Source organism: Sminthopsis crassicaudata, chromosome 5 (genome assembly GCF_048593235.1).
Source record: "Sminthopsis crassicaudata isolate SCR6 chromosome 5, ASM4859323v1, whole genome shotgun sequence".
Classification (NCBI taxonomy): domain Eukaryota; kingdom Metazoa; phylum Chordata; class Mammalia; order Dasyuromorphia; family Dasyuridae; genus Sminthopsis; species Sminthopsis crassicaudata.
This window is the reverse complement of record NC_133621.1, coordinates 120,419,959-120,445,766: the sequence shown is the minus strand read 5'-3', so window position 1 is coordinate 120,445,766 and position 25,808 is coordinate 120,419,959. Positions and strand designations below refer to the sequence as shown.

Below are 25,808 nucleotides of genomic sequence, written 5' to 3'. Positions count from 1 at the left end.
TAAAGTACCAGAATCTAGATTCTAGACATAAATATTTGCTAAAATCACCAGAGCCTATATCACAAGATTTGATACACTGTGCTACTTTGTTTATGTCCTAGAGTACACCTATATTTTTTACTGAAAATACATTGTAAACTTTGAATAAAAGGTACTTCATAAATAGACACTATTATAACCACTTATTCTTTTAGCATGTCATCTTAAAGGTTTTAGCTCTATGAAGTCACATGTCAATTTATGTCTTTCAGGCTGCATTAACTAGAACTGGAAGATATCACACTTTCTCTTACCATGAAAACATTATTTGAGAGAAGATTATTACTACGTGTTGTGCAACCATTACATCTCACATCATGGCTACTTGTGTCATTTATTTTGAAACCTATTGCCTCTTTAAAACCTGCCCGACTTCCAATTTATCAAAGGAAACCTTTTATAGCTGCTTGGAATGCCCCAACAGATCAGTGTTCAACAAGGTATAATATAATACTGAATTTAAAAATGTTTCACGTCATTGGCAGCCCATTGGCCAAAGCAAGAGGGCAAAATGTTACCATATTCTACGTCAATAGATTGGGTTATTATCCCTGGTACACATCACAAGGAATTCCTATTAATGGGGGACTTCCCCAGAACATTAGTTTGCAAACTCATCTGGAAAAAGCTGGCCAAGACATCAATTATTATATTCCAGCTGAGGATTTCAGTGGACTTGCTGTTATAGACTGGGAGTACTGGAGGCCTCAATGGGCACGGAACTGGAACACAAAAGATGTATATAGGCAGAAATCAAGAAAGCTAATTTCTGAAGTAAAAGTGAATATGTCAGCCAGCGATATTGAAAATTTAGCTAAAATTTCTTTTGAAGAAAGTGCAAAGGCTTTCATGAAGGAAACTATTCAGCTGGGACTTAGGAACCGTCCCAGGGGCCTTTGGGGTTACTATTTATATCCCGATTGTCACAATTACAATATTTATGACCAAAATTATACTGGCTCATGCCCAGAGGATGAAGTTTTGAGGAACAACGAGCTTTCCTGGCTTTGGAACAGCAGTGCAGCTTTATATCCTTCCATTGGAGTCAAGAAATCCCTTGGGAACAGTAAAAACATCTTACGCTTCTCCCAATTTAGGATAAATGAATCAATGAGGATTTCTACTATGACATCTCATGATTATGCTCTGCCTGTATTTGTCTATACAAGGTTAGGATACAGAGATGAGCCATTATATTTTCTTTCCAAGGTAAGAATAGATCAAATGGGGACTTTGAGACTAGATAATTTCTAAATTCTATAATTTGTATTGATTTCCTCATTTTTCTCCTCTTTTCATTCACTTCTACTTGGTAAGTATTCCCTTTGAAAATCCTTCAATCATTCTAGGTGAAATGGGGAGATGAAGTAAATTTTTAAAAAATCTATCTTTCTATTTATTTATTTAAGGTTATACACTCATTTTTTAACATATTTCTATATGACTCATATTGGAGGAGAAAGGACAGAAATAAAAAGGAAAAAACATCAGAAAAAAAAAAAAAACAAGAAAAAAAAAGTGAAAATAGTATACTTTGATCTGCATTCAGTCTCCATAGTCCCTGGTAGCAGATGGCATTTCCCATCCAAAGTTTATTGGAATTTCCTCAGACCACTGAACTGCTGAGAAGAGCCAAATCTATCATAGTTGATCATCACACAGTCTTCTTGTTGTGCAAAATGCTTTCCTGGTTCTTCTTGTTTCATTTACAAGTTGTTTTTTTTTTTTTTTTTTTTTTTTTCATGGTTTCAACTTAATCTTCTGTCAATATGCAACAAATTTCTTTTTTTTCCCTTGGGAATTTATTGACTTAAATGTTGATGTTCAAAAGAGGGTCTCCATTTCCTCATTTGTAACAGATAGATAACCTCTGAGGGTTCCTACCAATTCTCAGTGTATGATCTAAGATTGTATGGCAAGAAATGCCATGCCTAGAAAGGGAAGGTAAATGTTTGGTCTTTGATAATGTTGGTTAATGAACTAGTGAAAGAACGTGTCTTTTGAACATCAATATTTAGACCAATAAATTAAAAAATCAAAGAATTCATTGCAGATTGGCAGAGGATACAGTTGAAACCAGTGAAAGAAATGTGTATCAGTATTTGAAATCATTGGCAGTTGTCAACTCTGTCTTCCCTACAAGTTCAAAAGAAAGAAGTCTTATCTTAGTGTTTTAAAATATTCACGGCTTACATTTCTAACAATACAAATTTTATTTGTAGCTTAAGATGTGCCTTTCCTCAAGTGATAATAAATTTTTCTCCCTGGGAGTTAATAATAAAATCCAATGATCCAAAGTGCTCATTTCAGTACATTAACTCTAGTTTGCTAGAACATTCTGTACAATTAGTTTTCCTTTTTATTTGGTTCAAACACTGAAAGGCTTCAAATCATTGCTTAGGAAAATGTTATGAGAGGCATGTTGAAAGATAGGAAGTATTCCTTTGATATCATCTCCCCAAGTCTTACTGTTCTGTTACCATCTTTCTCCTCCCTTTCACCACCCTTTATCTGATTTTTGATTAAAAAAAAGTATATAAAACACATTATTACTAAGATATAAATGACTGATAATTTATATTTTTGATTCTCCACCCTATAATGTCAGCCCTAAGGCTTCCCAAATGTAGTTACATTGTATTTGTACAATATGTTTTATATGTATGTATTGTTTTATAGGATGGAATCATCTATAGAATAGAATGTTATTCTTTGAGAGCTAGAACTCTCTTTCCCCCTCCCCCAAAACACAGTGCAAACCTTTATAAACTGATTGACTTGTTGATTACCCTTAGCCAGGTATTTTCATTTTAATAGCATTATTGACATCTTTAATTCAAAGAATGCTGTTTTCAAAGGTAGAAAATTTTGTTCATAATTGCTTATTAGGAGAGGAGAAATTCTAACTTCCATCAGCTATTTGAATCATTCATACTCGTGAATCTGTCAGGAATCAAAGATTCTGGATTTTTAGACCCTGTTGTTAAGTACCTGACGTCCATGAAATAGAGAGCTTGAGAGAAAATTAATGGTCATTATGTGGATTATTGCAGAAAATGAAATCATTGATGAATATAATACTAAGCACATAGATCATTAAGTAAAGTATTAATTTAATAGTACATATAAGAATATATCAAAAATGACTCCTATATATGGGAAAGGGCAGGATCTGGGATTTCTTAGATAAGTAAATTCCCTCTAGCAGTGCAAATGCAGTGCAACTTATAATCTTTGAAAATTGACCTCTTTTGCTAAGTTGCTGACTTTTTTTCCCAACATTTTCTTGCATTACTATGATTTCTCTTCCCAATTTTTCTTCTATTTCTCTTGTTTGATTTTTAAAAATCATTTTTGAGCTTTTCCATAGCCTGTGACCAATTCATATTTTTCCTTTGATTTTCTCTGATTTTGTGTTTTGATCTTCCCTGTTCCCATACTGTCTATAGTCAAGATCTTGTCCTACTGTTTGTTCATTTTTTCAATTTATTTCTTCACTTTTAACTCTATGTTAAAGTAGGGTTCTACTTCCACAGTGAAGAAGGTACAAGCTTCATTTGTGTGTGTATATTTGCTACTGTTTTCTGAAATAATTCTGTGGACCTGTAAGTTTTTAGTTCTTCCAAGGTAGTATGATCTAGGGAGAGGTGTCTTTTGTATTCTTCTGGCCTGTGCTCTAGTCTGTAACCACAGTCATTTCTGCCCTATAAGTGACCAGAATCCCAGTTTCTCTGCAGTCACAAATTCTGGTGTGGACTGACACCCAGGACTGCCATCCACATCCACGTATGGAAAATGCAACAGAATTTTGCTCCTGGTGCCAGCAAAGGAAGCCTGTAATATCCTTCTGACAGGTTGTCTGACCCCTTTACTGTCTGTGAACTAAGAGATCTGAAGACTACTTCTACTGATTCAGTGGTTCCCCAAGCCCTGTTGCTGATTTTCTGGGGTGTGGCCTGCACTCTACTCTCACCTAGACACAATGGACCTCTTCTGCCAACCTTCTAAGTTCTCTTGGGCTGAAAATTGTTTTACCTCTTTTTTTTTTTTTTTTTTTTTTTTGTGGGCTCTGCTGCTGCAGAATTTGTTTTGTTGGTTTATCTAAAGTTGTTTAGAGGGATTTTGGAGGAGAGATCAGGTGAATTCCTGCCTTTTCTCTGCCATCTTGGTGCTGTCTCTATAAAGAAATTTATAATTTCTTAAAACATTATGCCTCAGCTCTTTATTTGATCATGTATTTTAGGTAGTCTAATAATTCTTAAATTATCTCTCCTCAATCTACTTTTCAGGTCAGTTGTTTTTCCACTGAGAATTTATATTTTCTTTCTTTCTTTTTTTTTTTTTTCATTCTTTTGACTTTGTTTTATTGTTTCTATCTCTCTCATGGATACACTAGCTTCCATTTGCCCAGTTCTAATTTTTAAGGAATTATTTTTCTTCAACGAACTTTTGTGTCTCTTTTTCCATTTGGCCAATTATGTTTTTTAAGGAGTTCTTTTCTTCAGCAGTATGTGTGTTTGTGTGTGTGTGTGTAAAACTCTTTCACCAAGATGTTAATTCTCTTTTCATAATTTTCTTGCATCATTTGCATTTTTTCCCAATTTTTCCTGTGCACTCATCTCTTTCTTTAACTCTTCTAGGAATTCTTGTTGGGCTTGTCCAATTAATATTTTTCTTTGAGGCTTTGCTTGTAGCTATTTTCATTTTATTGTCTTCTTCAAAGTTTGTATTTTGGTTTTCCCTGCCAACATAACAGCTTTTCATGTTTAAATTTTTTTTATGCTGTTTGCTTTTTTTTTTTTTTTTCCTGAGGCAGTTGGGATTAAGTGACTTGCCCAGAGTCACACAGCTAAGAAGTGTTAAGTGTTTGAAACCAGGTTTGAACTCAGTTTCTTCTGACTTCAGGGCTGGTGCTCTATCCACTGTACCACTTCACTGCTTCTGTTTGCTAATTTTTAAAGCCTATTTCTTGACTTTGAAGTTTATCTTAAAATTGAGTTTTGTTCATCTGGGGATAGGGAGACACTGTCCCAAGCTTCAGGCTTTTTCATGCTCCTGGTTTTGTAACTAGTTCTGAAGATCTGCCAAGTTTTGGGTGCTTTCAAGATTGTGTGATCTGGGGAATGGTATGGTTATTTTTCTTCCAATCTACACTCTGGTCTTTCAACATTCAGGATCCTTTCTGTTGCAGGAGCAAGTGCTAGTGTTCTTTGCTTTGAAATTGTGACTAGGGCTCCTACTCCCTTGGGACTGACCATGAATGCTCCTCTCTGAAGAAAGAAACAGAAACTGTGACTCAGAACTACATATGGGCAATAGAATTGTCAATCAGGGCTAATCAAGTATACTCAATGACAGCAAAGGGCTCATTTTAATCTTTTTTCTTACCAGGTGTCTGATTCTATTACTGTCTCTGGGTTTAGAGATCCCAAAGATCTGCTGCTGCTGATTCTGCCATCACCTATATGTACCCTGGACAAGCCTCCCCTCTGGTGTCATAGACTCTCCTATCAACCTCTTAAGTTTTCTTAGTTTGAAAAAAGTCTCATCTTGACCTTTTGTGGGCCCTGTTGCTCCAAAACTGGATTTGAGGAATTATTTTAAAATTATTTGGAGGGAAATGTTGAAAGAATTCAACTGGGTTGCTGCATCTAATTTGACATCTCTCCTTTTAAGATTTTTGAAGCACAAATTTCCTTCTTTGACATTTCTTTCATTTATCTTTTATATTCATTTCTGTGGATAAGAAGAACTACTTAGCATGAAGATATTGAATTGGGAATGAAGTATGTCAAAGCATTTTCTTTGAAATTAAACACATGATTTCTGGGCTTCTGCAAAGAAGCTCTGGAGGCTTGAGCAAATTTGATTCTGGCTATTTTTAATAGAGGGATCCGTGTATTGCAGATGACTCACACCAGTCAAAAATCATTGCAGAGAATGAGTGAATTACCAAATGGAATATTGAAAAATAAAATAAGAAAATCTGAGTGAAAGGATTCAATATGGCATTTAGAGAAAGACAGGGAACATCTGGATTCTGTTTCATGAGCCGTATGCTCAACTAGATTTTTTGGGGGTGGGGCATAGGAAGGTAGCAGGATATTTAAGGCAATAGCACAGTGCAAACCACTCTATTGAGCTCAATTAAACGATCTATTTGCATTTGCTTATTAGTTTACTAGTTGAAAGTATTAAAAATACCTACATGTAAAAAATTCAAACTTTTAAAAAATAACTGCTTTCTCTGTTCATAAGATCATATAGCCTTTTACATTCTATAAAGTTTATTTACCTATTCGAAATTTATTCTGCTCTTGAAAGATAGGAAACATTTTTTTAAAGGCAGCTAAATTCAGACTTATCTCTACTAATCTGAAAGTATCTTCTGGTTTTTATTTTATTTTATTTTTTAAAAAAACTTTGATGGGATGTTACATAGTTGGACTGACAATGTCTGTTTTCATTATAGCAAGACCTAATTAGTACCATAGGAGAGAGTGCTGCCTTGGGAGCTGCAGGCATTGTTATTTGGGGAGATATGAATTTAACTTCATCTGAGGTAAGTTAGTGTCTTAGTGACCCATTTCATAAAAGGAAATGTGTTTTCCCTTCCTTTTCTACATGGCTCACTTTCTTCCAAGTGCCTGTGGTCCCCATAGTATGGTAGTATAGGTAGAATGAATGGTATTGGCTTTTGAAGATTCAAGGAAGACGGTATCACTTTCTGTATCTAGCATGCATTGTCTCTGGAAAAATCAGTTTAAAAATAGTTTAAAAACTGATTTGTACATTTCTTCCAAGCCTCCAAGAAGTGATGCTCAAATGATGTTACCATGCCTTTCACTGGAAAAAAAAAATAGGATTTTTTCCTGGACTTTCAATTAGTTTGTTTCATGAAACTATTCCTCTAGCATACTGTTAAAACCTCCCTCTGTCCATATAAAAGAGCCAGAAGGAGGATCATATCCTAGCATGCTTTTCCTTCAGATCCAATTGTGTATTTCAGGGGGAAAAAACTTTGTTTTTTGAAGCCTACTCCTGGAACGCAGGGGATTCACGGAAGAATTAAATGAACGATCAATGCTAAAATAGTTTTTTTTTGGGTTTTTTTTTTTTTTAGGCTTTTAAGAGATGGCCATATAACTTGGAAATACCCAAGAATAAACTAAGAGAGAAATATCATAGAAAGGGCACTTAGGCAGGATGTACCCAATTTCCCCAATTCCACACATACCTCTTGCAAAGCTAAGGCTATCCACAGATCTTTACCTCTCACTAGGGCCTGGGATGAACCTTTAAAGGTAGACAGGAAAAGTCAGGGAAGGGAAAGAATCAGGCATGGCACTAGAGAACTCAGGTAAGATAATTTTCAGGCCATGACAAGTGAGGCAATGTATGAACATGCTTGATTTTAGCTTTCATGGGTCTGCTTAAAATCATTATTATCAAGTCAAATAGCTAGAACTTGTGACCTCTTTGTAACTTCATATTAAAAAGGAGCCTGGTGTTTATTTTGTGGTCATCTCTGTTTCATCTCATATCTTTGGATATAAGTTAAATCAAGCCGAGTATAATCTGGGGAGATTTCAACTTGAACACTTACCTAAAACCTTGGAAAGACTCCAGATTGTGTGGTCAACGTGTGGGGGGGGACAATAAGTCTGAAAAGTCTGCCCAAATGTAAATGGTACCAACACAATGAAGAAGAATCTTGGTGGGGAGATGAGTTCTTTCACCTATGACATAATATTCACATTATCCTTCTTCCCATAAGATTGGGAATAGGAAAAGAAATTTGTGTTCTGGGGACAGGGAAAGGTTAGATATTGTCCAGGTTGGGGGAAAGTAGCTGCATCAGAGAAACTTTGGCAACTATTAGTCAAAGATATTGTGTTAGGGGAAGGAGTAAGCAGTAAATTTTTTGCATTAGGCTAAAATGATAGATACCTGATGTCAACTCTAGAAAAATTTCACTCTCATATACTGTAATAATCAGTCATGACGATTTCATAGAACATGGATAAAATTTCTCAGTAACTTAGTCTAATTCATTAATAGGGTTTATTAGCATAAAAATCCTGAATGCATGATCACTCATAAAAAAAGATAATGAGTCATGTGTCTCTCTGACTTACTGCTATTTCTGGGTTCCCATCTTTGAAGAAAACAGTCCATATCTCATAACTGCTCCCAGTAAGTCAGAGAAGGATACATCAATTAATCAGCCAGATCTTATTAAGCATCTAGGAGATGTCAGACGCCACGCTAGGAAATACTATACTGGGAGATGTCAGTTATCATTGTCATCCAGGTGATTAATAGCCGAACCAGGAAATGGCCCACAAATTCTAAAGGCTTTGTATTTTTATACTAACTTAAATGAAGAAAACTGAAGCTGATTTGAATAGGTCAGAAATAAACACAGGGGCTGATAGAATTCCTCCACAGTCAGGAACTATAGTCATAGCTGGCCATTTACTGGTCACCCTAGATATCTCCCTATTCTGTGGGTTTTTCATTCAACCTTGAACTTTTGTGTCATAGATCACATGTGGGAGGTAGGGGTGATTATGTTTGTGGAGTGCAAGGATCCAATAATAAAACCAAGAGGACCGGTTTCAATCTAATCTAAAGACTCTCAGTGTAGTTCTAAAAGTAGGAACCATGCTGTTATTTGTAGGAATAATGGAACCTTTCTGTGTTCTCCATTTCCAGGGCAACTGTACAAAAGTGAAACAGTTTGTTATGTCTGATCTAGGGAGCTACATCATTAATGTGACCAAAGCAGCTGAAGTATGCAGCAAACACCTGTGTCAGAATAATGGAAGATGCATAAGAAAAATCTGGAAAGCGACTGATTATCTCCACCTGAACCCTGAAAGCTGCCAGATTGAGGCCTCTAATGATGGAGATTTTGTTGTGAGAGGACAACCATCTGAATCTGACTTGAAAGTGATGGCAGAGAAATTTTCTTGTCACTGTTATAAGGGATACAGGGGAAGTGAGTGCAGGGAAATTAAGACATCTGACAACCACTCCCGGGCTTCTCTTTCCTCTGAATCAAGGACATTACAGTGTCTATTAGTGTTAGTCTGTTATCTGAACTTTCAGCACTAAAATAAGTGAGTTTGAAAAGGGGGTATATCCAGTCTCTAGAGCAATCACAGAAGAAAAAGAATACAATTTTGATAATTTACCCCCTATTAAAATCAGTTAAAATGATAGAGTGATAATAGCTGACATTTATATATCTTCAAAATTTTTTCCCTTGAGCACTTCATATAAATTATACCATTTCATTCTTAAAACAATCATGAGAGGTGAGTCCTAGTAGCATTGGAATAGACCCGTGATTTCACTGTTATAGGGCACTTCCAGTGAGTAATCTATCTCCCTTGACTAATACAGATAGATACCTTGTAAATAACTTAGAATCTCAAAGAGATTCTAGGGAGGAGGAAGAATCAAGTGACCTTAATCATGGAGAACTAGACTCAGGTCCTCCTATGCTACATAATAATTTGTGTAACCTTGAGTAAATCACTTAATATCTCACCAGTATTATTAATCCCATTTTATAGATGAAATATATAGTTTAATTTGGGCTTGATAGGCTCTAGATACTAAAATAGGGGTAACAGCATTGCCATATTTCTCTTAAATAATCTTTTTCATGTTTCAAGGATTTAAATTTTGTTCAACTCCTGTAGTTTATAGTTGAAAACACTGAAGTCCAGAGAAATGACATTAGTGCCATTTTTAAAAGATTTCTTAGTAAAATTCAGGATTTAAGACATAATCAATATTCATTGGGAGTTTTCCTAGTTATAATTTATTGATATCATAATAAAGACTATAACAAGGACACACGCCAAAATTTGACATAACCATTTGGGTATCTTTTGTCTTGATTTGGGACATATGAAAACACATGCAAAACACTAGATCTACCAGGCCTACAGAAATTGAGTATCTCTGGAACACTGGGGCTATTTTATACTTTACAAATGTGAAAAGTAAGGTAAGCTTGATTCCAACTATTTATGAATATCACAAACTGAAGAAAAATAATGATGTACATACCAGGAGATACAACTCTTTGGGGCCACATGGAAAGATTCATCATTCAGTCTGGCTATTTTTTTTAATATATCCTCCTGTGGCAAAGGACCTATTATTATGAGATTCCCTCAGATGTTCATAACTTTTATCAGTTGAATTCTTCAAGATATAACAAGGGAAAACCACTAATTCAATATTACTTATTTTTAGGCTTGTACCACTTTTCTAAGTTGAATTTCCTGAGATAATAGGAGAATAACTTCTTACTGTTTTTAAAATAAAAGAAACATAAACAAATGAGGGATGAATTGTACCAGAGTTTGGATTACAGAGGCTGGTCCCTTTCTTATTTACTACCTTCCTTCTATTACCATTGAAGCTGCTTTCCTGATATAAAATTTAAATTTTATATTGGAAGTTTAGTGTTTCAGTATGCCAAATCCTACTTTGAAGCCAATTTTTTGGGATGGCATCTATTCCACATATGGTGATGCTTTATTATCTTATTATCTAGCAATAAGACAGCAAAGAGAAATAAGAGGAATTAACATCATCAAATATGAAGCAAAATTCATTTGGAGAAACTAAAGATCCAAATTCTCAAGAGAAATAATGAAAAAGTAAGGAAAGGAACAGAACATTTCCTTCAAACTATATTATAAAATAGTAATAATCAGAATCATTTTTGTATAGGTTGAAAAAGAGAAATGTAAAACAGTAGAACAAACCAGAAATACATGACACTGAAATAATCAAATCCAATATCCCAATATTTTATTAAACTAAGACTATAAACTACTGAGGCAATAATTACCTTTTGGCAAAACAAAACAAAATAAAACAAAACTGAAAAGCTCTTAGGCAGAAATTAGGTTTAGATCCATATTTTATACCACAAATGAAAGTTGCATCCCAAGAATCATTTCCCATTGGACAAGTGGTTAAAGGATATGAATAGTTTTCAAAAGAATTCTTGCAAGCTATTAATGACCATAAAGAAGGCTACCCCAAATCAGTCATATTAAGAGAATATAAATCAAGACAACTGTGAAATTTCATCTGACATTCATTGAATTGGCAAAGATAACAAAAGGTGAAAATAATATTGGAAGTTGTATAAAAATAGAAGTATACTAATACTTTTGGACTTATTAATTAGTTCAGATATTTTAGAAAATAGTATGGAATAACATTTTAAAATAATTAAAATATCTGTAGTGTTTGACCAAAATTCTATTATTATCAATGTCAGAGTGAAAGACATATAAAAAGATCTCATATATATGCACAAAAATATTCATAGCAGCACTTTTTGTGGTAAATGAATAAAATGACATATTACTACAAAACCACAAATATAATGAATTCACACAATCATGGAGTGACTTTATAGGATGAACTGCTGAAGAATAAAGTAAGCAGAATTAGGAAAGCAACACATCACTACAACAACAACATACAGGGAAGAAAAAAAATGAAAAAAAATGTGTAATTATAATGAATAATTATGGGTCTTGGAAGAGAGTTGAGAAAATGTACTTCTCTCTTTTCTTTGCAAAGGGGGAGAACTATTGCTATGCAATATTATACATATTGATCAAATACCATAAATGTGTTCCTTAGTTTTACTGAACTTCTAATCTCTTTGTTTTAAAATCATGAATGTGTTCCATGGGAGGGAACAAGAAATTTGGAAATGAGTGTTGTGGAGAAAAAAACAATAAAAGCAGAATTAGTTCAATACCAAAGTACTAAGGGACTACTTTACAGAGTTAGACAAAATGATAACAAAATTTGGGATATCAAGGAAATAATGGAAAAAATGTAGGAACAAGAGGAAATAGATCTCAAATTATATTACAAAAGAAAATATCTAAAAAAATAGAAAATCAGATTAATATACAGAATAGAGAAGAATCAGAAACGATCTCAGTAATTAAATATTTGATAAATCCCCAAACACAAATTGCCAAAGGAGATAACATAAAGAAAGGACTCCTTCTTTGATAAAAATAGATCAAAATTAGTTATAGATCAAATTTCTCATACCATATTTTATAATAAATTCAAAATGAATATGGGACCTGAATATTAAAGATTATATATACAAAATTATAGTAGAGATAGATGATACATACCTTTCAGAGCTCTGAATAGGGGATGGATTCTTAACCGAACAAACAGAGACAGCTACAACTTAAAAGAGTTAACTTTGATTACAGGAAATTGAAAAATCTTTGCACAAAGTAAACACCCATCTGGGACAAGAAGAGAAATAGTTGGGAGAAAATAAAACATCTTTGTATCAAATATTTCTGATAAGGTTTCACTATGTAAGATATAGATCCTAATAGAAATAGAAAAGACCAAAAGTCATTCCCCAGTAGAGAAGCAGTCAATGAATATCAAGAAAGAATTCACAAAAGAATCATAAACTATTAAAAGTCATGTGAAATATTGCTCCTAACCACTATCAATAACAGAAATTCAAAAGATAATAAAAGTGTGGAAATAATCGATATTACAGAGATTATGCAAAGATAGGCATAGTAATGTATTATTGATGGAGCTATGAATTAGTCTATCCAGTGGAAAACAATTTGAAATTATGCCCATAAAATGACTAAAATTGAACATACCCTATGACTCAGATATTCCACTACTTTTTTTTTTTTTTTTTTAACAAAAAGGGAGACTCTAGATCCCAAAATATTTATAAGAGCACTTTTGGAAACAACTATGGAATGGCAAAATGAACTGTGGCTTATGAATATAATAGAATATTATTGTGCTATAAGAAAGAATAGATTTGATAAATATTGAGAATCTTGGAAGGACTTAAATGAACTGAAGAAAAATGAAGTAAGCAGAGAAAGGGAAATAATATGCACAACCATTACAACAATGTAAATGAAAAAAAATCATGAAATAATAAAACTCAGCATAGAGAAATTATAATAAAGAGAAAAGAGATAAGACTTGTCTACATTCCTTTGCAGAAGTGAGGCTCTATTGGCATGGGGCGTAACAAATAACATCACAAATATGTAGTGATCAACTGTGAAGAACTTGGCTCTTCTCAAGAATATGGTGATTCAAAACAATTCCAACAGATTTGAGATGGAAAATTCCATCCCCATCTAGAGAGAAAACTGGAGATTAAATGTGGATCAAAGAATAGTATTTGCACCCTTTTTTTGGTAAGGGGGTTGTTTGTTTTCTTTCTCATGATTTCTTCCCTTTTGGCCTGATTTTTCTTGCACAACATGATAAAAATAGAAATATGATGAAAAGAATTGCACATATTAAACCTAAAAAAAAAAGGTTTCCAGTTTTCACTACCCTGAATTTATGAATCCTATCCACACTGCTCCTCTCATTCTGAAGCTATAATTAAGGAGAAGGATCTCATAAATCTAGTCTTTCTTCAAACCAAAAACTATAAACAGCATCTCTATGTTGTTAGATATAAACAGGAGAAAAAAAAATTTTGTCCAACACTTTAGTGATCTATATAAAATATGCATTAAAAATTTAAAATGCTCCTGCATTCACAATCCTAGCAAAAGGTTCAATAGAATGCTTACTTTTTAGCCTAAAGGAAGTCTCAAAGATCCTCTTCTTATTTTTCCTTTGTAAATAGCTAGAGTAGACTGCCTTTGCCATTTTCCAGTTTTCATAAGTAATCTCTTCTATCAAGTACTTGGTTTATAGCCAGGTTTGTTTCCACTCCCATTCATTCAAAAAACTTGAATCTAAATTTCAAAAGTAATTCATTTGGTACAAGCACATACTTCAAAGATTCTCAGCGTCTTCTTCCTGGAACATTTTCTCTGAATTTCAAATGGACTAACATTGAATTTGAACTTCATGTACTGTGGCTCACATTTTGTCCTTTCTTTGGTCACTGAGTTGGATTTATAGTCACAGGTGGTCTGTTTCCTGTTTATTTTAGAGATTTTTCTCCCTTCATATTTCCATAATAACAAGATGAGTTGGGTTGATTCAACTCTCAGCCTCTAGACTTGACCTCTGAGTGATTATTGCCAAGTTAGGTTTGGTAATAGACTCTTTTGTTATTCAGCAGCCAAAATTATTTAGCTTCAGTAGATTAAGTCTAGGACTTGTCTGTTTAATCAGGCAGTTTTGAGAAGGTTCAGGGTTTTTTACTAGCCACTGTCCAAATAAACCAACAAAAGACATAGACAGGTAAATTGCAGTTTATTCAAGAATGTGATACATATCATTAGTCAGTGATGGAAATGTGTGTGCATCTCATAATTACATGTGTACATGTGAAATTTCACATATACACATATATTAAGATTATGCCAGGTGAATATTTTCTACAAACAATATTATATAACAGACATCATCTTTATAACCTACACAGTTGGCTGATAGATACAGAAAATACAAGCTCACTGTTGTTTTTTTTTTGTTGTTGTTGTTGTTGAGAAATTAGTGGATGGTAAGGTTAATGAGTCAACAATGTGAACATAGTTTTCCCTCCCCTTCTAGATTAATGCTATCTAAATGCCTTAAAAGAAGTGTATAGAAGTGGGAAGGTCGATCCTAAATCAGACTTTAAGTGGAATATTTGTTCAGTTTAAGGGAACCATATTTTATGAAGAACATGATGAGCTGGACAGTTTTCAGAAGAGAGTGACCAAGATAGTGAAGGTGCTTGGCTGAATTTATGCCATGAGGATTTCATCAAGGGAATTGGAAGTGTTAACTTGGAGAAAGAAACTGTCAGGAGAAACTTGGTAGTTCATGAGATTTGATTAGTTTGGTTCTATTTCAAAGGACAAAATTTTGAACAATGTGTAGGAGTTGCAAAGAGGAAGAGTCAAGTCCAATATAAGAAAAAAGCTTCCTTAAAAGTTCAAGCACTTCAAAAATGGAATGAGTGATCCCAGGAAATTGAGGTTTCCCTTCCCTAGAGGCCTTCATTCAAATTATGGAACTTGTTGAGTTATATTGCAAAGATTTCTTTTTAGAGTATGGGTCAAAATTGATGGATGCCTTCCACATTTGACCTCTTCTCACTTTTAGATTCCATAATTTTTGTGCCACAAATTTTCAGTGTATGTACTTTTGAAACATTTTTATATCTGTTATCTCAGTATCCTTGCAACTATCTTGTGAAGTAGATAGGGCAATTTGATTATTCCCATTTTACAAATAAGGAAACTCAAGTCCAAAATGCTATTTAGTGACATCATGTATTATACAGTTAACTATAGAGTCAAGAATAATGCTTATATTACACTTTTCCACTTGGAAATATAAGGATATTCTTGGGAAATGGATATATATATACTAAGTAATCAAAGTATATTGATTTCAAATTAAGTCCAATTATAAATTCTAAATTCTTCTTTTTTTTTTCCCCCTGAGATTATTGGGGTTAAGTATCAAATGTCAGAGACTGAATTTGAACTCAGATCCTCCTGACTCCAGGGGCCAGTACTCTATCCACTGCACCATTTAGCTGCCCCAGAAAAAGTTCTTAAATATAGGGAGTATAAATGGCACAATAGAATGTTAGACTTTGGAGTCAAAAAGACCTGAGTTCAAATCCCACTTCAGACACCAATGTGTGACAAGTTTCTTAACTTAGTTATCTCAGCTATAAATTGGGCATACCATATGTAGTACCAACCTCAAAGTATTGTTGTGAAGAGCAAATGAGAAAAATTGTATGCAGTGTTTTGTAATCTTAAAGTAGTATAAAAATTCAAGTTATTAAATCTATACACACAAAACCCACCATTCAAGGATACATAAAGCCATTAAGTTTTATTAGTCAATTCCTCACCTGTCTATTTTGATACATGAATGGTCATGTAGTGCATGTGTTCATTCCAAAAAAAAAAAAACCCAAACCCCCCAAAACAAAAACAAACTAGCCCAGTCTAGAATTATAGGCTGGTTCTTCTGAGTGGCAGTAGAAACTGTAGCACTGTTTAATACTAAGGGGCAAATGAGTGGAGTCTTTTTCAAAAAAATCAACACCTCTGTTTTCTCAGACCTTTTTAAAAGATGAAATAATGAGTAAACTAATTAAAATTGTACAAAGAATTTGTAGAAGTTCTTTGTTATACAGTTTGTCGATTTATCAATTTTTCTAATGATTTCTGTCTTTCTGACTCCTACTCCCTGTGAAAAAGTATAGCCAGATTATATCAGTTCATATTTTAATTTTAGTTCATGCACCATGTTTCATCTCCCTTCTCTGTATATTTGTGGTGGCTATCACCCATCTCTGAAATATATTCCCTCTTCATCTTCACTTTTTGGATCTACCATTTCCTTAAAGGATCACCTCAAATACCACTTTCTATGAGGAACTTTTCTTGATCCTTTGCTGCCAACGCCCTCCCTTTCCATATATTTTGTTTTTTTATACACACACATGTGTCTATAAATTTATATATATATATAATATATATATATACAGACACATATGACCATACATATACATGTGCATATTATATCTGTGTGTACACATATATACACATATATGTATACTAATTCTGCTGTTAGTTGATGAGCTCTTTACCATTTCACTTTTTTTCTTTGCATTCTAAATATTTAACACAGGGCCTAGAATATAATAAATGAAGATCCAATACTTTTCTACTGATTGATTGATGAAAGCCCTATGATTTCAAAGCTAGAGCTCTTTCCATCAAACCACACTAATTCAGTCCCCTAATGAATCATCATTAGATAAATCATACTTTCCTAAGATCTGACCCCTAGACTGAGGAACTTCTGTTTAAAGGGTTTTTTCGTCTCCCCAGAGACCATGTGAATTTGTCTTGCGATTTCTCAACAGCTTGCCTCATAATAAAATCTAAGGTTAAGTTAATTGTCTAGCAATCATTTCCTGGTCATTCACAGTGTGTAGGACTCCAGACTAGATATTATGAGATAGCAATGATGTAAAATAACTTTTCCCTATTGTCAAAGAAATTACATTTTATTTGAGGAGAGGAAATAGAAACAGTAGAAATTAGAAACAATAGGAAACAATAGATCAATAAGTGCAAAATAATTTTCAAAAATGAGTATCAATGTATATATATGGTACACATGGAATAATAAATATCAATTTTTTTGCATGTGATTTGTCACTGTAACATCTAAAAAGTTCAAGAAACATAAATTATGGGTAATTTAGTCATTTTATTGATAATGCCAGTATTTTAAATAAAGGGGCCAATCTCTTGAATGTCAAAGACAATTATGATGGAAGTAGGCTCATGGCTCATATGCCCTTAGAAGAAGGGTATTCCCCTTGGAAGAAGGGATTCCTGAAGATGGCAATCAACTCTGCTTTGTTAACATATAATAAGAGGTAGACTTTACAAAGAGAAGTGAGCTCACTGCAGTGAGGGGCTGAAAGTCAATCTTGGCTGGAGAGACTATCCTTATACTTATTTAGATCACCCCCAGCTTTGGGCAAGCTAGACAAAGGCTACAAGTCTCCCTTTCACATCACAACTTTCACCAATGTAGTTTTGATTTCCTTAGAAATCAAATGAGTATAAGTATGGTATAAGTAATCAAATGAGAATTTTTGGAGAGTTTTGTGGAAGTTGCAGATGACATATGTAGGCTAGTAGACAATATAGAAAAAGTTTAGAAATTCAGAAATGAATAAAATACATGTTTGGTATTATATAATATCAACATAGCTGGTTTTTTAATGATATTTCAGACTTCTGCTATGGTATGAAGGAAGGGACAAAAATTTTTATTTAAACTTTCCAGATCTAGAGGTAGAAAGGGTAGGGCATTGTGTCTCAACCTTCTTCCATCCCATGTGGAAGGGATTACTATATATCCCCCAAACAAGCCTGAGCTCATTGGGTGGAGTAGCAATAGCCAGGATGAGAAGAATGTTAAATCCTATCTTCCATTAGCCCTGTCCTTGGACAGGAAATAGGACAGGGAAAAAAATCTGGGGCCTACTCAATTTTAATAATTGGCTCTTAATATGAGAAATAATCATTTCTCTCACCATCCTTCTCAACCAAAAATAATATTTCTCTCATTGTGACAAATTAAGGCTTAAAAATAAATGATGTAACAACCAACATTGCCAGTAAGTGGAAGGATGGCCTTTGGCAGATTTTCCTTGAAGAAACAAAGAAAGGATTTGCTTGAATGAGGTCCAATTAATCCAGATGATTTTGAGATCATTTAAAGATGAAGCAGAAATAAAGAGATTGAAAAAAAGAAATAGATTTTTCAACATTTCTATGTTGGAATTTTTATTTATTTATTTATTTATTTATTTTAGTCAATGACTCCAGAGATGCTACCTTTAGGTTTTAACATCTCAGGCTGAGATGTGCTAAATGAAGAAGTGGATAAGTGGCAATCATTAAGTCGAGATCGTTAAGACATACACTGAAGTTTGTTTTAGAGGCAACACAATTTTGAAGGCATTGAAAGGGAAGGCTGTAGGAAAAGATTATAGTAAAGGAGAAAAATTCATTAATTTCTGACATATATTTATGCTCTCATCACTAAAACATATTTATGAGGGTGAGTTACACATGTATTAAAAGTATGTTAAATAAATATTTTGCACAATGTTCTATAGTAGACCATATCTTCCCAGCTATACAGTTGGCTGATAGGTGCAGAAAATATAAATTCTCATTGTATATGTTGTTTATTAACTATAAAATTTTTTTTATCAATAGAATAAAATTCTATAAAGGGCTAGAACTGAGCAATGCACTTGGATGATGAAGCACATGAGACTAATTGCCAATTGGACGGTTCCCTATTAACTTGTTTAAGGTTGACCCTCCCCAGCTGTTCTGTGCTGACTTGATTGGTGAGACAAAGAGAGGGAAGTGACTTGTGTGGGAGGAGTAAGAGAAACTTGGGTGGTGGAACTCACGCTCACTTGCACTCGTGACCTGGCGTTGGAGGTGACAGAAAAGATCTAGAATAAAGACATTTAGTGATCCTGACTCCTGCTGATTTCTGGAAAGATAGAGTTCCAGCGTTTGGCGTCCAACGTGTGGCTGGCACCCTACTTCCACCGAAGTCCTCCTGTGACCAGGAGATTAGGTGAGTTAGGGTTAGGGTTAGTTAGGTTAATAGAAATAAGGAACTTACCTTGTTAAGGACTAAATCAGCAATCTCTAGTAACTGAGATGGGGCAGATGTTAGGTAAATCCTGGGCCTCAGCTGACCCTGCTCCAACCCCAGCCCCTGCCTCATCTAGCAATGCTATAGAGGATATAATTAAGATAATTGATGAGAAAAGTTTACTTGTTCCCATCCCACAAATGAATAATCTCTTACACTCATTGATTCGCACGTCACCTTGGTTCTTAAATGAAGAAAAACTACGTATAGATAAATGGAAGCTAGTGGGACTTGAAATGAAAGAATTTTACTCAAAAAATGGGAATTGTCAAATTTTTCCAGAGGTATTTTATCTATACAACTTGATTCTATTAGATTTAAGCTATCGAGAAGAGTTTAGAAGAAGGAAGAGTTCTAAAAAGGCACAGAGAAGGAAGCTAGAGGAACAAAAGATAGAAGATAGGCAAACTCAGGACATTGCCAGAGGGCAAGGGGATTTGAATGAGGAATCTGAGTGTGTAGACTCTGATTGTCCGGAAGAAATTTCAACCCCACCTAGAGAGCAGATTATTGATCAGCCCACATCCACTCCACCTTCAGGGACGGAGGGAGGAGGAGTAGTGGGAGGGGCGGTGACCTCATCAGCGCCCCCCCCCTCCTCCCACACAGAGCCCCCCCTCCCAACAACTGCCCACTCCTGTAACTAGATTAGAAAGAGGGCTTATTGAAGCAATTGAAAATGGAAAAGAAGTAGATAATGATTTCAAACTTCAAATTTTTCCCGTGATTCAACAGCATAATTCTGCAGGTCAAGAGAGTAGAAGATATGCTCCTTTTAATATGGATGTCCTTAAAAACCTGAAAAAATCTTGCACTGTCTTTGGGGCTACATCAGATTATGTTAAGATGTTAATACACAATTTGGCTTATGAAACCTTAACCCCTAGTGACTGGAAAGTCATTGCAAAAGTGTGCTTAGAACCTGGACAAAATTTGTTGTGGTTTTCTGAATTTACTGAGCTCTGTAGAATTCAAGCCCAACAAAATAGTCAAAGTGCAGCTAATACTTCCATCACCTATGACCTACTAATAGGTATAGGTTCTTATGCAGACGCTTCGGTACAGATTAATTACTCCATAACAGCATTTGAGCAAATTTCTGCTGCTGTTATCAAAGCATGGGCTTCTCTCCCCAGTAAAAACTACAAGGGTGAGACCTACACAAAAATTGTACAGGGACCAAATGAACCTTTTGCTGATTTTGTGGCACGTTTGCAGACAGCTGTCATACAGGCTAATGGTGAAAATGAAGTAACAGACACTTTGGTAAGGCAACTTGCTAGAGACAATGCCAATGAGGTTTGTAGAAGGATTATACTAGGACTACGTAAGGATGCTCCTTTAGAGGAGATCATAAGACGCTGTGCCACAATGGGCACAAATACTTTTTATAGCCAGGCTATGGTGCAGACTTCCCAAGATCCCAACATGGGGAGACAGGGTCCCTTTTGGCAAGGGGTTTCCAGAGAGACTCGTCAATGCTTTCAATGCGGTAAAGTAGGCCATTTGAAAGCTCAATGTTGGCATAGAGACAGAGTGAGAAGACAGGCTGGGAGAACAAGACCCAAAACCCCATGTCCAAAATGCAACAGAGGACTCCATTGGGCCTCAGAGTGTAGACTGACTCAGTGAAATGGGATGAGGGGCCTAGCTCCAGGGCCCCAAGCAAAAAACACTTGGGGCATGATGGCAGCCGATGCCACACCCAGAGAGTGCCTCCAAGTCCAATACCCAGACATGACCAATCAGCCAGGAAGCCATCTGAGGGGAGAAAGGGATTACACAATCAGTCAGCCAGGAAGCAACCTGATGGGAGAAAGGGACTACAATTAGGGAGAATAGAGTTGTATGCAGCTGGGACAATTGAGATACCCCCTGGAGAGGTGAAATCTGTTCCTCTCCAGCCTATGGATCCCTTGCCTCCAGACACAGTAGGCTTGACCATTTCACCTCCTGAGAGTACTTACAAAACAGTGTTCATTCATACACTGATGTGGGAAACTGGGGAATGTGTAGATAATATCCCAGTCACTAACACAGGGAGACAATGTGTGACTTATCAACCAGGGGAAGTAGTAGCATCAGGTTTATTGATACAGACTCCTAATAAGCAACCTGGTGACAGTCACCCATGTTCGGACTCCAAGCAGAAAAACCCAGGAATATACTGGACAGCAGCTGTGACAGCTGATCGACCTATGCTCACCATCTATATAAATGGCATAGCATTAGAAGGACTGGTGGACACAGGTGCAGATCGCACAGTCATTAGAGGTGCCAACTGGCCCAGTCACTGGCCAAAGACTAAGGCAGACACCTACATGTCTGGGGTAGGAGGATCAATAGCAGCTGAAGTTAGTGCTACCCCTTTAAGATGGGTATTTGAAGGTGAAACAGGAGTTTTTACTCCTTTTATAGTTGAAAAAATCCCCATCAATCTGTGGGGAAGAGACATTTTACAACAATTAGGGTTAAAAATGAGTACTTCGGTTTTTTAGGCAGGGCTGCTGTTGAAGGCCTGCCAACACTTTCACCTGTTCCTATCAAATAGAAAACTGATACACCAATGTGGATAGAACAGTGGCCCTTAGATAACAATAAAATTCAGGCCTTACTAGATATAGTACAGGAACAACTTGATCAAGGACACTTACAACCTTCTCTAAGTCCTTGGAATTCCCCAGTATTTGTTGTAAAAAAGAAATCTGGAAAATGGAGGATGTTGACTAATTTAAGAAAGGTAAATGAACAGATGGAAACTATGGGAACTCTTCAACCTGGACTTCCATCTCCTACTCAGTTGCCTAGAGAATGGCCTCTGTGGGTTATAGACATTAAGGATTGTTTCTATTCTATCCCTCTAGATAAGGAGGATATGAAAAGATTTGCTTTTTCAGTGCCCAGCGTTAACTTAGCTGAGCCTTATAAAAGATATGAATGGACAGTTTTGCCACAGGGAATGAAAAACAGCCCTACTGTGTGTCAAATGTATGTTGCTGCTGCTCTTAGTCCAGTAAGAAAAGCATTTCCAAAAGTAATGTTATTACATTACATGGATGATATATTGGGATGTGCACCTGAGGAACAAATGTTAGAAGCATGTCTACAAAAAACCATAGAAACACTAAGGAATTATAAATTGCACATAGCTTCAGAAAAGATTCAAAGACATGCTCCTTTTCAATATTTAGGATATGAAGTATATCCTAAGGTGTTTACAGTACAGAAACTCTCCTTAAGAACAGAGAAGCTAAACACCTTAAATGACTTTCAGAAATTGATAGGAAATATCCAATGGATGCATCCCATGCTAGGCTTGACTACCTGTCAATTGCAACCATTATATGACATTTTAAGGGGAGACAGTGCTTTAAATTCACCACGCCAGCTTACAGAAGAAGCTCAAGAGGCTTTGAGACAAGTTGAACTGGCTTTATCCAATGTGGTTGAAAGAGTCACTCAAAAACCCTTGGAAATATCAGTTTTTGCTACACAAGAGGCCCCCACAGCAGTCCTTCATCAAGGAGACTGTGATAGAGTGGGTGAACCTCCCAGCACAACCAGAACAAAGCCTTATTCCTTACCCAGTGCTTGTGGCTAGAATTTTATTAAAGGCCATTAAACGAGCAGTACAATTATCTGGGACAAGATCTGACAAGATATATACCTTTTATACTAATGCACAAGTTAATGTGTGCTGCGAAACCATCCCAGAATGGCAAATTTTATTAACCATGGCTCCAAATTTTGCACACGGGTCTCCATTAAAGATAACCAGACTGCTACATAATTGGCAATGGATTCTTGAAGAAAAGGTTTCTAAAGTTCCTCTTAAAGGACCAACTATATTTACAGATGCATCCAAACATAATATTTGCGCTGTGTATTCTCGTGACTTAACTATAAAGAAAGTAATCAGAACTCCTTTTCAGTCCACTCAGCAGAATGAATTGTATGCAATCATTCTAGCTCTTGCTTATTATCCGGGAGACATAAATATAATATCTGATTCAGCCTATTCAGTAGGTGTGGTACAAAGAATTGCCACAGCCCAAATAAAATTTGTAGCCTCCAATATATATCAGCTCTTTAAAGAGCTTCAAGAGCAAGTGAGAAAGCATCCAGGTAAGATTTATATTTTGCATGTCCATTCCCATAGTGGACTTCCAGGTCCTATTTTTGATGGTAATTCAAAGGCAGATAGCCTTCTAACCATGCTGGCCAGTACTCCTTTATTTCAAGAAGCACAAGAGTCTCATTCTAAATATCATCAGGCTGCCCAAGCTTTACATTTGCAGTTTGGAATAACAAGAGAAGAAGCTAGGAGCATAGTAAAAGCCTGTACAGCTTGCCTTCCTTTCCATGCTCCTACACTCCCTCCAGGGAAGAACCCTCGTGGTTTGAGACCTAATGAAATTTGGCAAATGGATGTGACCCATTATAAATCTTTTGGTCGTCTATCTTTTATCCATGTTGTGGTAGACACCTTTTCAGGATTCACATTTGCAATGCCAGCAGCAAAAGAGACAGCCCGAGTGGTAACTGAATTCCTTATACAAGCATTTGCAATTATGGGTGTGCTACAAGCAATAAAAACAGACAATAGACCTGCATATACATCTAAACATTTTACACACTTTTGTGCACAGTATAAGATTTTACACACCACGGGCATACCCTTTAATCCTCAAGGGCAGGCAATAGTAGAGAGAAGAAACAGAGATATTAAGACACTCCCCCTTTAGATTTTTGTTCTTGAATATATAAGATCATATAAGATTCCTGAAGACACAAAAATAGATAATTGTTCCCATGATTCTTTGTTAATATTGAGCAAATCATAAAGTAGGCAGACACATTTTCCCATATTTGACATTGCTATAAGGATGTCTAATGCAAAGTCCAAATGGAATCTCTCTTCCATTCTGATATTCAGTTGGATAGCTAGCTCATTGACCTGGTCTAGAAGTACACGTCTCAGACCGAATGTGGGCATTGAACTGGGCTCAGAATGAAACAGATCGAAGAGAACAGGTATTAATGATGTCACTTAGCTGCTGAAGACTTTGTTTTCCTTGTTTATAAAATAAACTGCTCTAGATGACATCTATTGTCCTTTTTGGGTCAATGTTGAAAATGAAATTGTAGAAAAGTATGACTTGTATTGAATTTACATATAAGGGAATGAGATTGTATCCATGATTAAAAGAGAAACTTGTAAGATGACTAGATAAAGTTGTTTCATTCCCATCCATACTCAAAATAAAAGTACTTTTTATTATTTAAGATTTATTTTCTACAAACATAAGAATAGTAGGGTATTCTCTGGAGAGTCAGCCAGTTTGTGGATGGAGCTTTGCCACCAGAGGGCAGCAGAGTATGTATGTATATGTATATATATATATATGTATATGTATATATATATATATATATATATATATATATATATATATATATAATTTTTTTTTTTTCTCCAAGTACCAAATTCCTCCTAATACTTTCCTTTGTAGAGGGCAGAAACCAGACTCCACTCCATAGTTGCTATTTGTGTGTGACCTGTGGCAGAGCATTCTGAGCTCTTGTGGGTCTGATCAGTCACAGTAGGACATGCTAATCTGACTTACTATAGTGATGTCATTTTGAGAAGTATACAACTTTGTCTGATTTTAGCTCTGCAAAACAAGATATCCCTCCCAGTTTCAGCTTATCACTTTTAATCTCTCATCATTTCACTAACAAACTTTAACTGACACTACTACCTTCCTGGTTTAGCTTATTTGCTCAGATGGTTTTGCTGGGGTGTGGCCACAAGCATCTTGTGAGAATTGGATGACAAAGCACACCAAAGGTAGATGAGCAGCTCTGAAAGGGGCTCACTCAACAAGCCCTCTGACTAAAGGTGTTCTCCTTGAATTTCTGGTTGGGTTGGATGTAATGAGAGCAGAGACACTGGGATGAAATCTTACTTCTGTTCCATATTAACCGTGTTAACCTGAAGAAATCACTTCACTTCTCTAGGTCTCAGTTTCCTTGTCTTTAAAATAGAGCAATTAAACAAAAGAATGTCTGTGTTTCTTTTTATCTCCAATGTTACCTGATTCTATAAATGGATTTAAAAAGCAATTAAAATTTGGGAATCTTTTGGGTCAAGTCTTTCCCTGTTTTTGAAGTTCATTATGATTTGCAAGATATGTAGCTCCTACAAGTAATACACAAAAAGTTAGGACAGAGTGACTGCCTATTGTTGCTTTTGTCAGTTAAAAGTTTCTAACTGGGAAAATCTTCAAAGTTTCTAGCCTTCATTTTCCTTATTTCAGTGATAGACAATAGAATTATTGGTGCATGTATTGCTGTATATGCCATGTGGCTTTAAACTGATTACAGTCTTTTATTTTGTCATGTCAAGGAGAAGAATTATGAATGAAAGAATCTGAGTTAGAAGGGACATCTAAAAGATTATGTAATTGACCCTGTATTTAAACCAGAATGAATGAAAAATAATTTTTTTTTGATCAATAAAA

The 25,808-nt window shown here is 35.4% G+C and overlaps 1 protein-coding gene across 1 annotated transcript; it reads left to right on the top strand.

Moving 5' to 3' along the window:
- The first annotated feature begins 264 nt into the window (after nucleotides 1-264).
- On the top strand, nucleotides 265-9,159 carry HYAL4 (hyaluronidase 4). The gene is made up of 3 exons (XM_074267273.1): nucleotides 265-1,248; nucleotides 6,512-6,601; nucleotides 8,758-9,159. The coding sequence occupies exons 1-3, from the start codon at nucleotides 295-297 to the stop codon at nucleotides 9,157-9,159; spliced, it is 1,446 nt and encodes a 481-aa protein (XP_074123374.1). The 5' UTR covers nucleotides 265-294.
- The last annotated feature ends 16,649 nt before the right edge of the window (nucleotides 9,160-25,808 follow it).

Bases quoted from the DNA above. Each gene is read 5' to 3' on its own strand.
- HYAL4 (XM_074267273.1), top strand. From the start codon at position 295: ATGAAAACATTATTTGAGAGAAGATTATTACTACGTGTTGTGCAACCA. The intron at 1,249-6,511 runs GTAAGAATAGAT...TTTTCATTATAG, and splicing joins CATTATATTTTCTTTCCAAG to CAAGACCTAATTAGTACCAT. The intron at 6,602-8,757 runs GTAAGTTAGTGT...CTCCATTTCCAG, and splicing joins TGAATTTAACTTCATCTGAG to GGCAACTGTACAAAAGTGAA.